The 23307-nt window shown below is 28.9% G+C and overlaps 3 protein-coding genes across 3 annotated transcripts in view; all 3 read right to left on the reverse strand.

Annotated features, from left to right (window-relative positions):
- The window catches only part of LOC145310994 (chromosome-associated kinesin KIF4A-like), a 456179-nt gene extending 435191 nt beyond the window's left edge, over positions 1-20988 (reverse strand). Inside the window, exon 1 of the mRNA XM_080150506.1 lies at positions 20961-20988. The gene's annotated coding sequence lies outside the window, so the exon portion shown is untranslated. The remainder of the gene's footprint in view (positions 1-20960) is intronic.
- Positions 1-20988, reverse strand: part of LOC145322611 (uncharacterized) — a 447245-nt gene extending 426257 nt beyond the window's left edge. Inside the window, exon 1 of the mRNA XM_080164797.1 lies at positions 20963-20988. The gene's annotated coding sequence lies outside the window, so the exon portion shown is untranslated. The remainder of the gene's footprint in view (positions 1-20962) is intronic.
- LOC145310528 (uncharacterized) lies at positions 1399-21017 on the reverse strand. Its single transcript, XM_080150465.1, has 3 exons — positions 20927-21017; positions 4467-4766; positions 1399-4085 (listed from the first exon to the last, which is right to left on the reverse strand). The coding sequence occupies exon 3, from the start codon at positions 4081-4083 to the stop codon at positions 2800-2802; it is 1284 nt and encodes a 427-aa protein (XP_080006591.1). The 5' UTR covers positions 4084-4085; positions 4467-4766; positions 20927-21017; the 3' UTR covers positions 1399-2799.
- Between the last annotated feature and the right edge of the window lie 2290 nt (positions 21018-23307).

Consider the following 23307-nt stretch of genomic DNA (forward strand, 5'->3'; position numbering starts at 1 on the left):
GGCTAAATTGATTCAAGTGATAGATGTGATAAACAATTCAACTTTGCCAAAGAAAAAGCAGTTCAATTCAATACTTTAAACTTAGATTAAAATTATGTTATGAAGTACTTATAAGCTATAATTTGTGAGAATATTAAATAAAGCTAGATTTTCCAAGAATAAATAAATAAAGATTTATCCAATGCTTAATTAAACTCTAGCAAGCTACCAGATGTATTTTGCTTTTCTTATAACAATAGAAACTCAGAGTAAACTGCATAGCCGGCTTATACAAGTACAACTTGATGCGCTACCGTACCCTTACTCCTAGAATCCAAGCTATTAAGCTACAGAGCTGTACTAATCAGTGTCCCAAAATCTAATTCAGCATGTATTATACAACTTAATATTTCTTATCAAGCATCCTTAAAGAGAGGTACAACTATAGAGGTTCCCATGTTCCGGTATGCTCCAGGGCCTCTGGAGTGTCAACCGGTGCGAGTGTCCCCCTAGGGCCGCGACCAATGGCCACAAATATACTAGCATTCTCTAGGGCCTCTAGAGTGTCATCTAGTTGCAATTGCTTGTACACAAGGTTCTCAATTGCATTTGTGTCGTGCGTTTCAGTCCCTAAAGCTCCAAACGCCTACAGATAGCTGTCCTTTAATCTCTAGTAATTTTACAAGACTTAAAATATTTGTATCTACTATATATGTAATTGCTAACCACGTTGATTCCTAACCCTCAACTAAGAATGATTCTATTTTTGCACTTGAATAATTCCTAATCAAGTTGGAGGAAAGAACTCCACTCTTTACTAACGTTTTCCAAAGGTACTAGGGCTTTCTAACAAGCTTTGATATTAGCAACTACTTTGAATTTCTAAATAAAAAGAAATCATCAAAGTGTTTTTGAAGTTACTTTATATTTAGACAATATAGTAGCAAAGGTCCTTTAATAAGTTGTACATGTAGACTATCATAACCTAATGAATATCAACTATATACATAATCACTAATCACGCTATTCCCTCCGCAGGAATAACTCCGCTCTTTACTAATCGCTTCCAAAGGTACTAGGACTTTCTAACAAGCTTTAAATTAGTAATTATTTTGCTTTCTAAGAAAAAGTCTATTAGATAAAGAATATTTAAATAATAAACATTTACCAAGATAATATAGAGGCAAAGGTCCTTTAGTAAGTTATGATATGCTTATAAGTTAAGTTTTTAAATTAGTTTTACTTTTACTCTTAACTGCTTAAGTAATGGCAAAATTAATACAAAGACCTAAGTGTTGTAAACACTTCCACGCGAAGATCTCCTATTATTTATTAACTTTTGTGCAATAAAGAACTGTTGTCTCACAACTTCAAGTTCAAATTATTCAATATATACCAAAGTGAAAAATGTACTAAGTGTTTATTGTTTATACTTTATTGTTGATTAAATGTGAGTATCATAGTTTAGTATTGTATTCTAACATAAGTATAATAATGTTTTTTAAGTTATTTTCAATTATTTTATATAAGGTTAAATATGTTTTATGACAGTTAAAACATATCTTTGGATTTGCAAAGTGTAAACCATAAGTTCTTAATAAGAAAGTAAACTTTAAACTTATAATATTTGATTCTTTAAGATTTTCTTTACACTTGACATGTAATTGTTTGTTATCCAAATACTTTGAATAATAATCATCAAACTTCATTATGTTTTGTAAATTTACAAGTCCAAAGATATAATAGTTAAACTTAGATAAATTTGCTAAAGATAGATTTTTTAAGCAGCATAAGTATATGATTTTTCAGAACTTAGACTATTTCTCTATGTTTTGAGCTTCATTTGATTTTTACAAGTCCCAACAGGGAACTTGTAAAATTTCTATAAATCTCAATAAGAGTAAAACAGAAATTAAGATAAATGAAAAATTGATACACATAAAAATAAACACCATTCTTATCAAAACTAACAGAATGGTTAAGAAAAGAGATAGTATACAGATAAACACATTAGATAGGTTAAACATTAAGAGATACAGAGGTTAAATAAAAGATTACGAGTGAATGAGTGTGCAAGGCTCATTGAGAACCAAATACTTTGCTGCTCTATTTATACTGAGATCTTAGAATGTTCTAGAATTTAGTTAATGGCATAATCTGATGCAATCCTAGCTTTTTTGTGCAATAAAAAGTATAACAAAAACTTCTACATCAGTTTTTGTCATATAATAAAGAAGATTCTGGAAACTTACACATGATGCAATATTAGCTGTTTATGTATTAAAAAGCATAATAAAAACTTCTACATCAGTTTTTGTCATATAATAAAGAAGATTCTGGAAACTTACACATGATGCAATATTAGCTTTTTATGTATGACAAAAACTTATTCATTGGTTTTTGCTTGTATAATTAAAGTGTTTCTAAGAACATTCTAGTATCTATATACAATTACATAATACAAAATAATGATGAAATTATTGAATCACAGTAAATAACTATACTCTTGTTTCCTACAAAAAGTCTAGAATATTCTAGATATAAAACACAATTATATAACTTTGAATTGTTGTGCAATCCTAGTTTTTGCTCTTGTAAAATTGTAGCAAAAACTGCACTTTCTGTGGGAAACTCAAAATATACTAATACTTGGTTTTTTTTTTATTTATTTTAAAACTACAATTCTTTTCATGTTTTTTTTTTATTTTTAGAACTTTTTTATTTACTTTACTGGACGTTAGTCAAATTGATTTTTTTTGTGTATTTTTTAATAAAAGTAAATCATCCTTCCCTCTCTGCATAAAAAACAAAAAAAAATTTTCAATTGACGAGGGTGAAATCATTTTGTCTATGTTTCAAAACAAGGGTAAAAATTAGAGCAGGAGTCAGTCTCAGGATACTTCCACTTGGAAGAGAGACAAAAAGTAAGTTGAATCCTGAGTCACTGAACAAATTTCTGATATTGACCAGAGATAAATCCAGAAACCTATCAACATTCATTTTTCCCTCCCCTGAGAATTTAGCTCTAATCTTTGAGCGAATCTCGTCCCTTGTATGGGGCATCCAAAAAATGTCCTCAGGGAAATACCCATACAATTTGAGACACTGGGCACTCATGTACCCAGAGTCCACGAGATATAGCTCTTCCCCTTGACTAAGAAGCACATTCAAGTCTCTAGGATTGTCCACTGGTACAATCCCATAGACCTTATCCACGAAGGTACATGAGTCAAGAATTTCCTGATCCTGTGCTCCAAGGCAAATATATTGGGAGCTGGGTATTGTTGTAGGACAACCATACACTTGGATCAGGTTTGTCTTAGTCTCATACAACTTCTGGTAATAACTGCTTCTATAGTGCTGTCTAATTATTAATTGATTACTTTCACTATCTTTAGCATTAGCATTAAAGAAACAATAATGGGGTGGAGGTGGTTGAGCAAAGAGATGGATATACTTCTTAGTCATGCTTTGTAATGCTGGCCTAAACCCCCCGCTACTTATGCTTGCCTGTTGAACTCTATGGATTCCCCAAGTTTCCCTAAACCTACTGAGAAGATTGAGTTCAACATTATTCTCATCAATTCTGAGCATGCAAGGAAGTATAGCTGCTCTTTTTTCAACTGCCCCTGTGAGTACAGCAATTTTATCGTAGTAGAGATTGTGTTTGAACAATGTTTCACTATCTATGTCTGTCAACTTATAATTAAATTTTTGTGTACAAGCTAAATAGGGTGATAGAGCATAACTTGCTTTAAAAATCAATGACGTGTTTGTGATTTCTGACAGTGTTGATTTCTCAGAAAAGGGAAGTGAGAAGTAAAAAGGTGAGTAAAGAGCCCGCCTATTCTGAATCTTTCTTTCAAGAAGATTTTTCTCAGCTGGGGTGGAAAAAGACGTATTACAGCTATCGCTGATGAGGACAGGGAAGGTTTTTCTAATCAATCTTGGACTATCAAACTCCTCTAAAATTTCGAAGTCGTCGAAATCTTCAGCTACCTCATACGAATTTTCACTAACCTCCTTGTTCTCTGACTCTCCCTGACCATTCTCCTTGTTGACAACATGATGACCGTTTGTTGTTACAGGTGTACAGACCTCCATGTCTAAATAAAATATTTTTTGGTCACCCTGTTGTTAGATAATATGTTCCTTTAGTCTTAAAATAACTTCATTATAGTAAAGTGTTTTTTAGGGTGTTTTCTCCATGATGCCACTTTTAAGAAATTGGCTTATTGACTTCAGTTATGAAAATGATGTGCATGATGAGAAAGTGATGCTTTACACTACACAACCCAATCTATCTGTTAAAGATGCGTTGAATATTAGTGATTCCTCCTATGTTGATTTTTCCTCTGACTACTTTACTACTTTTCCATCTTCCCCTGACATTCCTTTCTTGGAATCTACTTTAGAAAAACCAGCTCTATTGCAAGAAACTCTAACCCAGCTTGCTACGCATCTATCTACTGATAACTCAAAGTTACCTTCAGTCACATCTGAGGCTTCAACAACTGCTCCATCCTCTGTATTCTCACCAACCTCATCAGCTTCTTTGCTTTCAGTAGGGTCACCCTTATCCTCAGCAACCACTTTAGAATCTGATGTAGCAACGCTGTCTTCTCCGTTGCCAACGCCCACAACTTCGCCTCCATCATCAAGAATGGTCTCATCTCCGTCCACCACGATGATAACTTCAGGTTCCGGTCTCTCAATTATCTCTATGTCTACCTCCACCTCCTCCTCTCTCCGGGTCTTGGAGGCAGATTCTGAGGAACTTTCTGAGCCTGAAATTCGAAAAGATTTTAGGACCCAAGAAATGGTTTCAACTCCTTTTAAAGAAGTGAAATTGGATCCTCTAACCACTTATCTACCAAAAGTTCCTACCACTAAAATACCTTCTCCTAAACTCAGTGGTAAAGTTACAAATAAGCGAAAACTTAAATCTGGTCCTCAAACCCAGGTTGGAAACTTTTCTACAAAAACTTATAGTTTACCAAATATTCCCAGTTTTACCCCAAAACCGAGTCCTGCCTATAACAAATCTATCCACCGTGATTATGGTTTGGCTGCCAAGAATTCCTATCAGTCAATTTATGAAATAATCAGCAGGTAAATTTTAAAAGAAAAAAATTGTTTACCTATCATTTTTAATAAAATGTATTTTTTTTAGCCCAGGTTATTTCTCCATTTTGGTTATTGGTGGTACAATTCTAGTGGCCCTATTTCTTATCCTAATATTACTCGCTTTGCTTGCATTGGGTAAGATTTTATTTTATGCTATTTTATGAAATTAATTTGCAGACTTTTTTATTGGGTGCGAACGATTTTATAGTCTGTTAGTCTATATAGATTATATATATTTATGATACTATTATCAAAAAGATCAAATTTCAATTTTTAAAATGGCTAATATTGATCGCGTGTGTCCAAAAAATTGTAAGAATAAAATGGAAAAAATAAAATTAAACCAATGGATATTATTTTTAGACTTTAATTTGGTTTATTTCGCTTTTGTTATATTTTCTTTTACTTTAATTAAATTTCCTTATTCATAATGTCGTCTTCGTGTATAGGTTTCGCGATTTTCATTTTTCAAACTTCATAATTATCAGCGGCATTCTTAATTTCTATTGCGTATTTACTAGAACGGTTAAATTTAAAAGAAAACTTATTATTTTTGTTGTTAATTGATTTTTTATTCGTAGGTCAAAAGTGTACTAAAAAGATTAAACGGCGTTCCCAGCAGTGTCAAACGGCTAGCTCAAGAGTTCATCGTGCTACCCAGAAAAACCTTGATCCTACCAAATATTTTAATACTACTAATTTTGGCCCCAATTTGTCTACTATCCCTCCTGACTCCGTTGTGAATAATCTGCAAAAATCTTTTTCAATCTAAAGTTTACTTAGTGTTTCTTATTGTTCTTGAGATAAACTAAATTCATACTTTCTATTACAGTTTAGAATTTTCATCTCTTGTGTAACTGAAAAGTACCAACTGCTAATAAGTTTTTTTTACAGTAGTGTCAACAAAACAATTAAGCCCTGTAAGAACTATAAAAAATTGCCAACCTATGTTTTAACAAGGCGAATCCCCCTATTATACAGTTGTATATTATCCCAAAAAAAATGTTCTTTAAACACTATTATCTCTCTACTAATATTATCAATGCTTAAACTAATAAACACAAACATCAGTATGGATTATGCTTACCTATATATCTTTACTAATAATGTCAATAGATAAATTAATACCTATAATTATTGAGTTTAGATTTACTTACCTATTACTGTAAAAATTTATAATTTCAGATTTTTTTTACAACAATGAGTATTCCGGATGGAAGTTCCCAGATGATTTTAAATAAGATTAAAACAATTCTCAATTCCCTTCTGCAAGAAGAACGCAATGAGGCTACGACCGATAAGTTATTCCTTGCTGCTGTTGCCCTTGGACTTTTGGCTCTCGGGTAAGTTTATTATTTTATTCTCCCCCTCTATTTCATTACTAGAACCAAAACCCCTTGCTCCCCTTTCCTCTCTTAAATATTTTAATTCTGACATTTGCTTATTTGCATTCTCTGCCCCAAAACTGCGTATGGTTAATATTTTTGGATAACAGCTTTTTAGAAATATCATTTGACCTATTTTTTCACCCTTTTGGATGACATATGTTTTCCCTGATAAGTTAAGAAGTATGAAATAAACATTACCCAAATAATCAGGATCTATGATCCCACCAGTGCATATTATATTTTTTAAACTTAAACTTGATCGCTCCCTAAGCATAGTAAAATGACTTTCGGGTGCTTTAATTTGGAAACGCAAATCTATTTTGACGCAATTTCTTGGTAAAATCTTTATGAGTCCAGGACTATAAAAGTCCAGACCTACAGATAGCTTTGTAGCCCGGGTAGGCTTTTTGATACTAGCATCCGAAGTAATTACAGCTGTCATTTTTTTTAGAACGGCGGCGGTATTGAGACTATGTTTTAAGAAAAGAAGGCAAAATACTTCCCAACCAGGTAAAGTTTTTTTTTATCTCCTTTCTAATATGTTAATGACAATTATAAAAAATATGAGTATAGTAGTATAGATTATAATTAGATTTTTATTTAGTTTATGGTATTGACAGCTGTTTAAAACCCAATATTCGCTATAAGTGATGTTACAGGGATGTAAATATTCTTTAATAATCATTTAATATAGTTTAGTTAAAAGTCTTTTTATATTTTAGATCCCGAACGAGATGAGAGCCAAGAACTAGAGTTGCGTCACCATCACCAACAACCCCCTCGGACAAATCAGGCGATAGAAATGATGCCCCAACCCCCTGAGATAAATCTAGAGGTATATCAAATAAGGCTTTTATATCTTCTGAAAGAAATTATTATTTTTACTTTTATAAAAGTCATTCTAAACTTAAATAAACTTTGATATACAGTAGGCTATTTTTATTTGATTGCATAGAATCCCTGCTAATTATTTATAGGTGTATTAAACTAATTATTAGCTACCTAATTCATTAAGTTTTACTTCGCTTCTGTAACTTTAATATACTAAAATTTTATACTAGGTTTTTGGTAATTAAATTTCTTTAATTCAAATGATTTAATTTACTTCCTTCTAATTTACTTTAAACTCATCAAATCTTAAGTACCCTTTCTATAATATATACTGACTTTTTTCTGATCATGTATACTTTCAGATATTAAAACATAAATTCCTACCTAATAAAAATTTTTATTTATAGACTCGTCTAGCTGCAGAACTGGAACAGTCAAGAAACCCTTTCTTGCTGCCCGTGAATAGAGTAAGAAAAGTTTTCCTTATAAAACAAATCTTAACTACAGTACCTAGCTTACTATATGTGTAATTACAAATTTTATAAAAGTTTTACAGTATTTTAAAATTAAACTTTTCACCTATTATTTTCTAACAAATTATTTGGTAAAGCTAGTATTGTTTTTAAGTTTTTAAAGTTTTTCATTAAAGTTTTAACTACGTTAAGAAGCATTGCCCTCTGTACTTGCTTAGCTAAACGCATATTAACTTCAATGTATTCAAAAAATGTTGATGACTTATTTAAATCATCAGTTTGCTTATTCTTTCTAATGCAATGTTTACTTTTTTCCTTATTCTTTAAGTTACTAATTTTCAGCATTAATCTTAATCGGGTTTGTTGAATAAGCCATAATAAAACTTCTTCCATGAGTCGTAAATCTATATTGGAAGCTCTAACTATAACTTCATCCCTGCCCCTTGAATTAGAGGAGTTATTTCTAACTATAAGTTTATAGTTCTTTAGTTTGCACATCTTAAAGTTTTTTTTTACTAAAAAAATTATTTCCTTATTACAATAAATGAATGCTAATCAATTTTAATTTTGTTTCAGATGGTTCCAAACCCCAACATACATAACTGGTAAAAACTTTTTTCGGACCCACCTTTTCGGACTTTCAACTTTTGGACTCAATCTGTGATGAAAATTGTGATATACAAATTCAAAATTCTTTAAATTTCAATATACATAACTGGTAAAAAAAACTCTGCTTTCGGACTTTTTTTTATTCGGACTTTCAACTTTTGGACTTAATCTGTGATAAAAATTGTGATAAAAATATACAAATTCAAAATTCTCTAAATTTCACCACCAAAAATCTCATAAAATTAGTGAAAAAAAATTTCTTAAATCAAAAGAAATTCTTCATAAATTGTAACTACTCTAAATTTCACCACCAAAAATCTCATAAAATTAGTGAAAAAAAAGTTTTTTAAATCAAAAGAAATTCTTCATAAATTGTAACTAAACATTTCGGTTTAAAGTTTCTGGCTTAAGTGATAAATATTATTATCTTTTTAACTACCTCAATAATTCAAACATAATAAACTACCTCGTGTCTTTTCGTGATATTAAGTAAACTAAGATCTCAAAGTTTAAATACCTATTATTCTATTTTCTTATATAATTTGGCATGTATAATAAAGATTTCAAAATTTCAAAATTCCTCCATCAAATTCTTATAAAAACAGTGATAAAATTATAAACTAATTCAATTACTATATAATTTATGAATAATGTTTTGTTTTAAAGTTTTTGGCCTAAATAATAACTATATTTTTTTTACCTCAGAAAATTCAATTTTGATAAACTACCTTATATATTCTTTACTCAAATTTATACTTTAAAAATTGTAAATAACCTTTTGTTTTAAACTTAAACTAAATCTTTCAAAAATTGTAAATAATATTCAAACTTAACTTAAGTACAGTGTTGTTTTTAAAACGTGATTCTTCTTAACAAATATTTAACCTCCTCAGTGGTAAAAACTTATTATTTTTTTTAAATTAACGCAAAACTTATAACTAAATGTTTCGGTTCAAGCTTTCGATATAAATTTTAAGTTCCTTTTAAATTTAAAATTCCAATCATACAAAAAATGTTAATTATGTAATAATCTTTTAATATACATTTTGATTATAGGAAAAGTCTTAGTCTAGATAATTAAAGAATTAAGTTAAGCCTGCTAATTGGATAAATATGTTTATAAAATCTTGCTTCTTGATAAAATTTTCCCGCTATAATTATTCAAAATCTTTTTTCTGTACTTCAATTCTATTTTAATTACCTTTTTATATCCTAATATATCTTAAACTAATCTTAATCTAACAAACTCAATATATAAAGTCTTATTCCAATAAACTTAATTAAACTTTCTTTTGGGAAGGCATTTAAGTTCAAACTAATATTTCTCTTACACTAGAATTTAGTTTTTAAAGTATTGTCCTCTCTCTTCCTTGTAGCATTTGTTAAGATCTTTACAACCTAGGTGTATTCAATCTTAAGTAGGTGTAGATATTCTACTACAGCTAATCAATTTAATGATTATTATATAGTTGATTTTCATTTTCGAGATATGTGAACAATTTTATTTAACTAAAGGTCTTTACATCCTGGTGTATTTAACCTATAGATAAATGTCATTCTTTTTGTTAAGTATTCTTTTTGCCATTTTTAGAGGGAATATACTTGGGTTCCAAAATTGTACTGCTTAAAGAAACACCAGAATTTATACTTTCATTGCCTCAACATATAAGAGTTTAATTAAGATGCTTAAAGGTCCTCTATATATATCTATTTATTTAAAGTTTAAAATTTTACTTTAATAATTACTTAGAAAAAATTCTTTTTATGTTTTCAACTAAAACTCAACAGTTATTATATTTGGAAAGAAAAACTGGCTTTGTTAAATTTAAATGAAATAAACTTTCCTATATTGCTCTTTAATTTGTTTAAGATCATAGGGAATATTACATTAAAATATTTTTCTAATTTTACTTAGGAATCTACAATTTTAAACGTAAATCTAAGATCTTTTAATTAGGAGAAAAATTAAAGGAATTTTAATAATCTTTCAAAAAAAATCACTATGTAAAATTATGACAAAACTTAAGGCAATAGTTCTACAATTTTGTATTACATATATCTAGTTCTAGACTCATTCCTAAAACATAAGATCCTATCTAATGTAAGCTATATACTCTATCTTATAAAATTTATTGAAAATTTAAATGATATTATAAAATAAAGCCTACCAGAAAATCTCTTCATTCTTTAATCACTTAAAGTTTTATGTTTCACCGACAAAAGTTTGTTGTAGACATAACTGCTTAAATAATTTTTCCGCCTTATATATTAAAACCAAAATATGATTGAAACAAAGAAAAGTTTTTATTTGTAGTCTCTCTTTAATCGAGCTCGGTTTTTAAAATTCTATTACAATGTTGAAAACACATATGATATTAGTTTTAAAGTTACTCAATTTTTTCTGAAAAAAAAACTTTTAATCGAAAATCCGAAAACGCTTAAAACTAGTTAATAATAACAGTTGTTCCCATGTATAGGGATGAGATACACTTTACTTTGAATATTTTAAATGCATTGGAATGAGATACACTTTACTTTGGATATTTTAAATACATAAGGATGAGATATTTTCACCTTGTTAGATTACCTATTTTGATTCAACTGGTTTTTTTTTTAATTATATTTTATATTTCCGAATAGATAATTTGCTTTTTAGGTTATCGACTGGAAGAAGAATTCTACTGGAAGGAGAATAACAAATGGTTAAAACATTGTTTTAACTAAAAGTTGTCAACCCCCCCCAAAAAAATATTGTAAAATTTACTTTTAAAACTGATACTTAGAACTACTGTTCAACTATAACATTGCTTAAATTTTAACGTCTACTTCTAGATCTCAAAGGTATTGTTTCCAATCTGTTTATTATAAGTTTTTTAGAGCTATTTCGAGGCTTGTAATGTGCTTTAATTTTTTCATATAATTCCTTGGATCCAACTCCCAAAAACGCTATTGAGGTAAACACAAAAATATTAATGAATATCTGATAATATGAATTTTTGAAGTAGTTACTTATATGTTTAATAATTGTAGCTTGTTCCAGATTACTTCTGGTATTATTAACTTTTAATTCCAATAGATGTCTTTGATCAGATGTTAACGAGGAAGAAATTACTTTAAAATTAGATTGTCTTTCTATTACCACATCTCCTTTGTGAGGTAGATTAAATTCCAATTTCCCATTAAACATAATATGTACCGGGTAATTTGAACTATTTAAATCCTTTTGAAGCCCTAACACAAATGCTTTACCTATTTTATCATCATGCTTAAAAAGCAAAATTCCCTCGTTTGTTATTTGAAATAATTTTGTATTGCTAATAAACGGACAATATTGGATAATAAGGTCAAATTTCTTATCATTTATATGTTTCAAACAAAAAGTTATAGCTTCATTCAGTCCTAATTGTTTTTCATCCTCAGTGATAAATTTAGCAATCTTTTGGTTTTCTGTATTGTATTAATAATAAGCATCCAAAGAAATTCCCGTGTATGGTATCGCAATCAAAGAATTATATTTAATTTTGTTTGATAAAATATTTAATTCTAAATAGAATGTTGGTTTACTATCAACCAGACCTGATCCTATAAAATTGATATTTACTAAGTCAGAATGTTTATTTTCAGGAGTCAATTTTCTTCTAAGATCATTTGTTACAACCCCTTGGAAACAATATTTGAAAGTTACAATCCAATTTTCCAGAAAACTTATTAAAATTCTTGCAGGAATATAGAGATTATTAAATGTAAGATCTACCCCTCTAATAAAAGTATTATCTTTTCTCATTGCTTCAGTTATGGAAGGTATAGGTTGAAAAGCTTCCTTTAAATATTTTTGATGCATTTTAAAATTATCCAAATGAAAAGATTGTTTATTTTCATCTATTATATAATTTACTTCGAAATCTGAGTTAATTTGTTGATCTAGAGCTGTCATATGCGAAATTATTATATCAATTTCTTTTGATAATTGGTCATATCTATTTGTAAGTACAAGAAATTTATTCAGACTAATAGCTATATTTGAACCTTTTGCTTCAATTTCAGCATTATCAGTATTTAGTTCAGTTTTTAAATCATTAAAAGATGTTCGGAAGAGTGTGTTTACATCCTTCATATTTTGGTTGTAGTCAAAAATAATCTTTACCACCGATTTAGTTGAGTCTAGGTATTTATCTCGGTTTATTTTTTCATGATAGAAAAAATCTATCACATCTTCTGAACATGAAAATGTTATGAAAATAGCCAAAAATATGATGTTCTTCATGATGAAAAAGAATTATTTTTTTAAAGCCAAAAATGTTGTTTGCTGTTATATTGTTGCTCGTATAGTAAAAATAATTATATTTAAAGCATGAAGTAATCTAAAGGAAGTTTAAAATAAGAAATTGACACTTGTCATTGTTCATCTCTGGTTTGTGTTTAATAGATATACCACAAATAGAGTGCTCAACAAAAAATTTTAAATTTTATTTTACTTTAATAGAACTAAATATTTTAGATATCATACAATGTATTTTATCTTCTTACTACACTAATTAAAACCTTTATTATTACTTAAAATTATAAAATTAAAATTTTGGGCAAAAATTTAATTAAATTAGACTTAAAAGTAATGAACCTACTCTATACTTTTTGTTCGTCTGTGTGTAAGTCAAACGTTATTTGTTTTGGTGTTTCTCCAGACTTTTCATGATCTTTTTGCTTTTGTTTTATTATTCCTTGTAATTTACTTCTTGTTATAGGCATTGAAGTCTCATCAATATCATCATTTAAAATTTGGTCCTTTATTTCACTATCTGAAATTAAATTTTCAGGTTTAGGTTTGTCAAACTCATTTATTGAATCAATAGTCAATTTATCCAATTTTTCATCATTTTTGAATAATTCAAAATTTAAAGGTGCTGATGAAATCAATTTCTTAATTTCTTCAGTGGTTAGATTTATAGGTTGCTGTTGAGCAATTTCTTTTATTTCTTTAGGTAAATCCTTAAATTCATCAGAAAAAGGTATATACTTTTTGAAATGATTAAATGGCCTAATTATGGTCAATTCATCAACAATTCTAGATATCCAGGCTGAAACTGGATTTACTTTTACAATAACAAAAGGTTGAGGATGATAATATGTTTTAAGAGGTTGTGTAGTACCCAATATTTTACTCATATCCTTTACAAAAATTACATCTCCTACTTGGAATGATCTAGTAACCTTATTTCTATTGGCTTTGTCAAGTCTATTATCTCTTTCCTTTGTTATGAAATGTCTCACGGAATCTAGATTTTTTGTTAAACTTAATTGTTGTGATTCAAATGTTTTTACACTACGAGAAATTATAGGATGAAATTTTGGCACTAAAGGATTATCTAGGAAACATTTACTTAAATGAGACTCTGTGCCAAATACTAATTGATTAGGTGTAAAACCGGTTTTTGTTATACGACTGGAATTATGTAATTGAGCTATTATAGATGGTAAAAATGTCCAATTAAAATTAGGTTGATTAGATAATACTTTTTTCATTATTCTTTTAACTAAACCTACATAACTTTCCGCTGCTCCATGTGACATTCCAGAAAAGCTTGATGAATAAATAAACTGACACCCTAAAAGAGCTAAAATTCGTATTGTTTTATTAGAACTAAATAAACCGGCATTGTCGCTAAAAACAGCTTTTGGGTGGAAGTGAACCCATATATGGTTAACAAAGAGATATAAAAACTCATTTGCTGTTTTTGTAACAACAGGAAGTAGAATCATATAACCAGATATTACGCATCTTGCCATTAATATGTGATTAAATCCACTTGCTGTTGGTAAACCTTCAATTAAATCCATATGTATGCATTCTAAAACTCCAGCTGTAAGAGGAAAAACTCCTAATTTATTTGATCTATTAGGATGATTTGTTAACATACATGCTACACATATACTTGCATATTTGTAACATAATTTTTGTAAATTTGGATTATAGTAATTAATCAAATTGCTAATCATTTTCTTAGGACCACCATGGTTTACAATGGTATGCACCATAGCTATATATTTATCCAATAAACTATCTGGTACATAAATTCTAGGGATTTTATTAATAAATTTAATATATAAAATTCCTAACTGTAAAAAATAAAATGTGTTCTTATCTTTATAAGTTTTATCTTTACTGGTTACACAATTGGTATATATTTGTGTATATTGTTTTTGCTGCTCTTCTATTATTTTATCAGTTGTTAATATATCTTCTAAAACTCTTATGGGATTAAATACTGCCCTAGTATTACGCTCGGCTAGATTGTTAGACAATGCTGATCCAAAAACTTTGGGATCTAGTTCATTTATTATTATGTCTTCTATAACTTTTGAATTATTTATTTTCCAAGTGACTTGAAAACTGTTAGATTTTATTTCTTTCCCCTTTTCCTTTCCTTTTGCAATATTTTTATCTCTTTTGTTAATACTTTCTAACTGTCTTTCTGTCAATCTTGTTTTGTCAACTTCAATAAACTGTGGGTTATTTTCAACCCATACACGCCAATCTTTTACAGTCATTGTTGTTTGATTAGGCATGTAATCATTTAAAGAATCCTTTACAATATATGGTAATTTAATGTGAGCAATTTCAGGCTTACTAACTTGAAAAACGCGACTCAAAAAATCCGCTGGATTATTTTCAGATTTTATAAAAACTAAACCTAAATTTGGATAATCATGTTCTATTTTAACTCCCCAATTATTAATTTTAGTATGGCTGTCTTTAACATCTTGATTATACAGATAATAAAGACATTTATTATCACAAGCTAATAATAATTCATCAGAATTAACCATTTTTCTAGTTGCTTGTAATGAACCTAAAATTGCATACAATTCTAGTTGCATAATATTAGTTTTTCTCATTTCTTCAGGGATTACTTTTGAGTGATATAAAATTATTTCAAAAGAACCCTTATGTTTACCTATATTATATTCTGAGTGCTTATTTAAAATTGTAGGCCTAACAATAAGATTCGAATTTTTCTCATACAATAAAAAGAAAAAAGGAGGTTTGTTCTTATCATTATTAAATCTTATAAGTTTTTTACCATTGAATTTATTTGTTGCATTAATAAGAGTTACAGGCCTATGTAGTACATTTGAAAGTGCGCTAAAAATGTGTAATCCTGTATCTATTTTAAGTACACCTTTTTTAATGTCCTCTAAATATAATTTCATACTTAGTTTATTACCTTTATGTTCAGTATCCAGAATATGGTTATACATAATATGTTCTCTAATATGTTTTTGTAGGTCAAAACAAATACTCTCAAATTTTGTTACACAATTTTGAAGTTCCAACATAAGTTTTAAACATACGGATAAAGAGATCTTAAAGTGTTCTTGATACCCCAAGGTATCATCATCCAAATATTCATACTCAGGTGGATAATTACTCTCAAGATTTATTAAATAATCCTTGATTGTTTGGTTATCTTTTTTAAGAGGAACTGGCTTCACTGGTAATTTTAAATCAAAAATAATTCTATGGGTAGGATCGTCTAAATATATGTAAGATGGAACAAAGTTTTTTGAATATTTTGCTGGTACTATTTGTGCTAAAACGCAAGAGTATTGACTATACTTTTCACTTGCAGCATCAGTAAAAAGTATTTTAGGTACACCTGGTAAACATATTTTTGAGAATAAACAACTTTGAGTTAGCTGTTTTTTAAGTTCCTCAAATTTTTCTCTATGTATATTATTTGGATTATATTTTCCCAATTTAGTACTAGTAAGAGGTGTTAGATAATGAATGTTTCTTAAAACTTGAAAATTTAAAGTATTTCTTAACCAATTTACTTCACCCAAGAATGATTTCATGCCTTTGGCACTAGAAGGAAAAGTTTTCTCATTTAGTTTTTCGACCCTTCTTGGATCGACCATTAAATAGTTATTACTTATAAGCCAGCCTAAAAAGGATATTTTAAACTTACAAAGTTGACTCTTAGCTACCTCTAGTTTAGCTCTATGAAATGCTAATCTAGAAACAACCTTTTCTACTAAATCAAAGTGTATTCTAATGGTTTCCTCATAAGTACGCCCAGCTTTTGAAAAAATAATTATATCATCATAGAAAATTTCTACATTAGGTATCCTATCATTAATCATTATTGGTAGTCCTTTTTCATTTAATTGTATTTTACCATTTTTATCTCTACTTGGGATATGATGTATCATTACATCGCAAAATCTAGCGAGAGCATTTGGAGATACAGACATTCCTGTAGCTAAAGTATTGAAAATGTAACTCCCCCACATACAACTAAATAGGGTTAATTTTTTGGATTCTGGAGTCAGCTCTATGCTTTGAAAAGCTGACTTCAAATCTATTGAACTATAACAATGTGCTGAGTGTAATCTATTTAATATCATGTCAAAATTTGAGATTGTTATTGGATCTTGACTTATACATTCATTTAAAAGTTTATATGATACTACTAATCTTGCAGCTGAATCCTTTGAAGACCTTTTTACTAAAAAACATGGTGAACTAAAATTTGGTATATCATCCCCAGTAAGACTTGCTTTCGATATTACTTTTAATTTACATAAATAATCTAAAACATCCCTCAGCATACTAGCGTCTGCAGAGGATTCATATATTATCTTTTTGTTTTTAGGTAGTACAATATTTTCTTTTAACCTTAAATTAAAATAACCTAAAGTTTTGGATAAATGTCCCCTATCTAAAGAATGTCGTGAAACTATTTGTGGATATTTATCTATAAATATATTTTTAACATAAGGCCAAATTTTAGGATCATAATTACTTTTTTTAATGATATCTTTAGGAGTGTCTAAAATAGAAATTGGAATTCCAATACCTTCTGGCTGAAGATCTTTTTCTTTAATATCATTCCAGTTTGGTTGGAATCCCATTTGTACTGACTGTTCAGAATCCTAATAGTTTTTAAGATCATAATTTGGTATTACTTTTTCCTTAATAGGATAGCGCTCATCTGTTAAACTAACATTAGGATCATTTACATTATTGTTTACTGCTGTATAGTCAGATAAATCTGGTGAATGATTTGGGAAACTAATATCTACTTTATAACATTTTGACTTTATTTTAGAATCATTAAAAATTAGTGGCTTTTTTATGACAATGTTTTTAATTGAGACCTCTTTATCATCTGGTAATCTACATTCAGACATAATAGATACTTTATCTGTTTTAAGCCTTCTCATAGATCGCTTAATATGTTTAGAATTATCTTTAATGGGATACAACCTATATTGTTTATCAAATAAATCAATTGTTGCTTTAATTACCCCAGAAAAAGTTTTATTACTTAAATTTTCAACTAGAGCATTTACTACATACTGGTACTCTTTATAGTGTATTTTTGTTACAGTTGTAATTATTCTTAACCCATCCATTTCATCATATGGAACTTTATCTTGAGAAACTATTACTTTATCTTCGACTAAATATTTAGATGCTTTTGAAATGACAAAATCAACTTTTACTGTTTGCATACTTGAAATCTTTTCAACTACCCCATAGGCTGTGTTAAGCTCTAGCTCTGTAGCATAAGAACTAGTTATTACTCTATTCCCATATTTATTACGTTGAATTACTTTAATAGTATTTTCAAGACTACTAGGCATTAGTATAAGACCAAATAATGTTTGCATTCTTGAAGCAATAATAAAAGGTGATTCAGATGGAAATTGATCAAATTGATCAACTATCAAAAATTCTATACTAAGTACTGGCCCCCCTTGTAAAAACATGGACATATAAACTGAGCCAATAACATCAATCTTCCTATTTGTTATACCAGATACTTCATAATTACTTTCTTTTATTAATGACAATAGTTCCTGTTTATTATGTTCAGAAAAAAGTCTAGAAAAATATGAAAATCTCATAATACAGGTATCAGCTCCTGTATCATACATGCCTGATGCTTGTTTAAATATTGAATCTTTAAATGATAATTTACATGGTATATATATTTTTCGCCCAATATTTACAGAAATATCAACACTTTTCAATTCCCCAGAGGGAGGGTTTTGAAAAGGTTGATTTTTAAATTTAGACATTTTTATTTTAGGCTAAGTTACCACTCAATTGCTTATCGAGATGCCTTCTCTCTTCAGCACTAGGATATCTCCATTTACCTTGCATTTTAAGTTGCTTTGCAACTGGCCTATTAAAACACCTGTAAGATGGATGATATAAAGTTTTACCAATCTCTTTTTTACAAACAAGACAAGGTTCGGAAGTGGGAATTGTAAATTTTATAATTCCTTCATCATTTCTCATTTCATAACAAAGTTTGCTGCCAGCATGAGTGTTTTTACCACAAAAATTACATCTTAATCTACCATTTACTTCAGTATGAATTCCATAATCTTTGCGGTTAGTATTATTATCATTATTTCTGCTATTGTTTATTTTAGAGTTATCTTTTAAGGGAATGAAATTGGGATTTTGTTTTCTGTGGTCTCTATAGTTACTATTGTTATTATTATTATACTTTTGCTGATTGCCATTATACCTATTACTTGTAGGGTTTGTATTGTTATAAGACTGAGATTTAAAATTATGATCATTCCTTCTCCCTAAAAAATTCTGCTTATGATTGATCTCTGATATTTTTGCGCGCATATTATTTCTTACAGAAAATTTAGGAACAGGGATATCACTTGTTTTTAAATTCTCACTCCTACTATACCTTTTCCTATTATCATCCCTTCTATAATTTAAATCAATAGCACCTACATACTTTCTAAGTGCTTGTACTACTTCAGCAAAAGTTGGGAATCTACCTAACTCTGTAATTAAATCTGCTCTAATCTTTAACCCATCATTAATTGATCCATAAGGTAAATTTTTTAATAAATATCCAATAGCAGTTAAATTATAAATTTGAGTCCTAGCAGGCTCTCCATGTTCCAAACAAGCTCTTTGGCATAGAGCCATAATTTTACTAACAACTTTATTAAATGTAGGATCCTTAGGCAAAACAAAATTCTCAAGTTCTAATTGGGCATGCTCAGGCCTCAATCTTGTATCATATTTAGTTAATAACGCGTTATAAATTTCAGAAAGAGATATATTTCCATCTACCATTGTAGCTACACTATCATATACTTCTCCTGTTGTGCATCTTAGGAGTGTTTCTTTAAATGTATGCTCAGATAATTTACATTGAGCTTGTGCCGCATTCATATTTCTTAAAAATTCTACAACGGAAGGAGTGCCAAAACCGCTAAATTTATGTCTAGTAGGAAAAGTGTGATTGATTAGACCTATCTTTTCATCAGAAATAACTGAAATAGAATTGCAATCAAAACTTGGGGGGAAAATTGTTTCAGCATGATTGATATAGTTACTAAAAGTTTTTTCTCTAACATGTTTCTGTAAGGCCTCATTAACACGTTGTTCTACTAAGTCTTCAATCTTACCCACTCTCCTATTGACATTATCATTAATACTAATTTCTAAGTCCTTTAAATGTTCATTAAAATCATTAACAGTTTCATCTACTGATTTACCTTTAGGTAGATTTGTTTTCTTATTCAAATCATTTATTTGAGCAGTTAATTCAAGCAATATACGGCCTAAGTTATTATCAATAGTATTATTAAACTTAATATCTTGCTTTAGTATCTCAACAGTATCATTCATATCATTGACTAAGTCTATGTCTTCTGCATTTCTAGACATAACTCTTTCAGTAATATTAAACTCAGGGCTAGTTTCATCTTCTACTAAATCCTGAGAAGAGATTGGTAAACTTTCTAAGTCCCCTTGTCCATCGGACTTAATAAGATTTGACATATTTCTCAAATAGTCAATATCTTTTTCCCTACTTTTACTACGTTTTCTTAGTGATTTCATTTTGAATAAGTATAAAAAGATCCTTAATAGATGTTAAGATATGACTGACTAAAACCACTATTGGTTTAAAAATTGTAGGGTCAAAAATTAATAAAGTAATAAAAAATATAGATGTTAATGAAATTATTAAACTTGAGATACAAAAATAAAAATTAATTTTGCTGGCTAAAATTTCTTTTTAATTAAACTTGAGATACTAAATTTTAAACTTGAGATTTTAAAATTTGAGATACAATTATAGAAGTTAGTCTAACTGATATAAAACTTCTTATTAGAGCTCATTAAAGAAGCTAGTCTAGTTGATATAAAACTTCTTAAAGGATTCCTCCCAATTTTTCTTTGGTACAATTATGCAAAAAGAAACCTTTACTCAAAACTTGCTGCAGACTTATTATACAAATGTAAAATTACTCTAACTGATATCAGAACTTATTTTAAGATTCCTCCCAAAAATTTTTTTGGTACAATAATGCAAAAAGAATCTATCTCTAAACTTGCGGACTTTAAAATGGAAATATATATAATTTTTTATAATTGATATAAAACTTATTAGAAGATTCTTCCCAAAAATTTCTTTTGGTACAGTAATGCAAAAAGAATCTATCTACACTCCTTTTTATTTATCTTACCACCTGTCTGGTACTATGATGAAGCAAAGAATATATCTCTTGTAGAAGTGAATCAAGCAATAATTTTTCAGATATATTCTTACCAAATTCTAAAAAAATAAAAGTTAATGCAGAGACTTCACTCTAATTTAATTTGTATGTTCTTACAAATTAACTTATTCACTATTGAAAAAATTATATATGTAAAAATTTTTCACTTCACTTTTTAGTTATATTACTTTGCACTTGCACTTATAACCTTCTGAATCTCTGTATAATGTAAAACCTGTTCAGCTTTAGTTTTTTTTTTGATGTAAAAAACAAACTAATATGCACCCCCCTCTACACCAAAAAAAAATATTGAACAACCCGATGTTGCACCAAATGATATGTTTTCTCCCAATTCTAATAAAACGTGCCAAGTTTCAGAACAAGAAGAGAATACCAACCAAGTTGAAGCCAATCTCCAACTCATATGACAAAGCATAAACTTAGCTACCAAACCGAATAAGTTAAACGCAATATTGTCAAAGTTTACAACATTTAGCTGGTTAGGCTAAATTGATTCAAGTGATAGATGTGATAAACAATTCAACTTTGCCAAAGAAAAAGCAGTTCAATTCAATACTTTAAACTTAGATTAAAATTATGTTATGAAGTACTTATAAGCTATAATTTGTGAGAATATTAAATAAAGCTAGATTTTCCAAGAATAAATAAATAAAGATTTATCCAATGCTTAATTAAACTCTAGCAAGCTACCAGATGTATTTTGCTTTTCTTATAACAATAGAAACTCAGAGTAAACTGCATAGCCGGCTTATACAAGTACAACTTGATGCGCTACCGTACCCTTACTCCTAGAATCCAAGCTATTAAGCTACAGAGCTGTACTAATCAGTGTCCCAAAATCTAATTCAGCATGTATTATACAACTTAATATTTCTTATCAAGCATCCTTAAAGAGAGGTACAACTATAGAGGTTCCCATGTTCCGGTATGCTCCAGGGCCTCTGGAGTGTCAACCGGTGCGAGTGTCCCCCTAGGGCCGCGACCAATGGCCACAAATATACTAGCATTCTCTAGGGCCTCTAGAGTGTCATCTAGTTGCAATTGCTTGTACACAAGGTTCTCAATTGCATTTGTGTCGTGCGTTTCAGTCCCTAAAGCTCCAAACGCCTACAGATAGCTGTCCTTTAATCTCTAGTAATTTTACAAGACTTAAAATATTTGTATCTACTATATATGTAATTGCTAACCACGTTGATTCCTAACCCTCAACTAAGAATGATTCTATTTTTGCACTTGAATAATTCCTAATCAAGTTGGAGGAAAGAACTCCACTCTTTACTAACGTTTTCCAAAGGTACTAGGGCTTTCTAACAAGCTTTGATATTAGCAACTACTTTGAATTTCTAAATAAAAAGAAATCATCAAAGTGTTTTTGAAGTTACTTTATATTTAGACAATATAGTAGCAAAGGTCCTTTAATAAGTTGTACATGTAGACTATCATAACCTAATGAATATCAACTATATACATAATCACTAATCACGCTATTCCCTCCGCAGGAATAACTCCGCTCTTTACTAATCGCTTCCAAAGGTACTAGGACTTTCTAACAAGCTTTAAATTAGTAATTATTTTGCTTTCTAAGAAAAAGTCTATTAGATAAAGAATATTTAAATAATAAACATTTACCAAGATAATATAGAGGCAAAGGTCCTTTAGTAAGTTATGATATGCTTATAAGTTAAGTTTTTAAATTAGTTTTACTTTTACTCTTAACTGCTTAAGTAATGGCAAAATTAATACAAAGACCTAAGTGTTGTAAACACTTCCACGCGAAGATCTCCTATTATTTATTAACTTTTGTGCAATAAAGAACTGTTGTCTCACAACTTCAAGTTCAAATTATTCAATATATACCAAAGTGAAAAATGTACTAAGTGTTTATTGTTTATACTTTATTGTTGATTAAATGTGAGTATCATAGTTTAGTATTGTATTCTAACATAAGTATAATAATGTTTTTTAAGTTATTTTCAATTATTTTATATAAGGTTAAATATGTTTTATGACAGTTAAAACATATCTTTGGATTTGCAAAGTGTAAACCATAAGTTCTTAATAAGAAAGTAAACTTTAAACTTATAATATTTGATTCTTTAAGATTTTCTTTACACTTGACATGTAATTGTTTGTTATCCAAATACTTTGAATAATAATCATCAAACTTCATTATGTTTTGTAAATTTACAAGTCCAAAGATATAATAGTTAAACTTAGATAAATTTGCTAAAGATAGATTTTTTAAGCAGCATAAGTATATGATTTTTCAGAACTTAGACTATTTCTCTATGTTTTGAGCTTCATTTGATTTTTACAAGTCCCAACAGGGA

The sequence above is a fragment of the Acartia tonsa genome, chromosome 1, assembly GCF_053477335.1.
Source record: "Acartia tonsa isolate MP-2025a chromosome 1, ASM5347733v1, whole genome shotgun sequence".
Lineage (NCBI taxonomy): Eukaryota > Metazoa > Arthropoda > Copepoda > Calanoida > Acartiidae > Acartia > Acartia tonsa.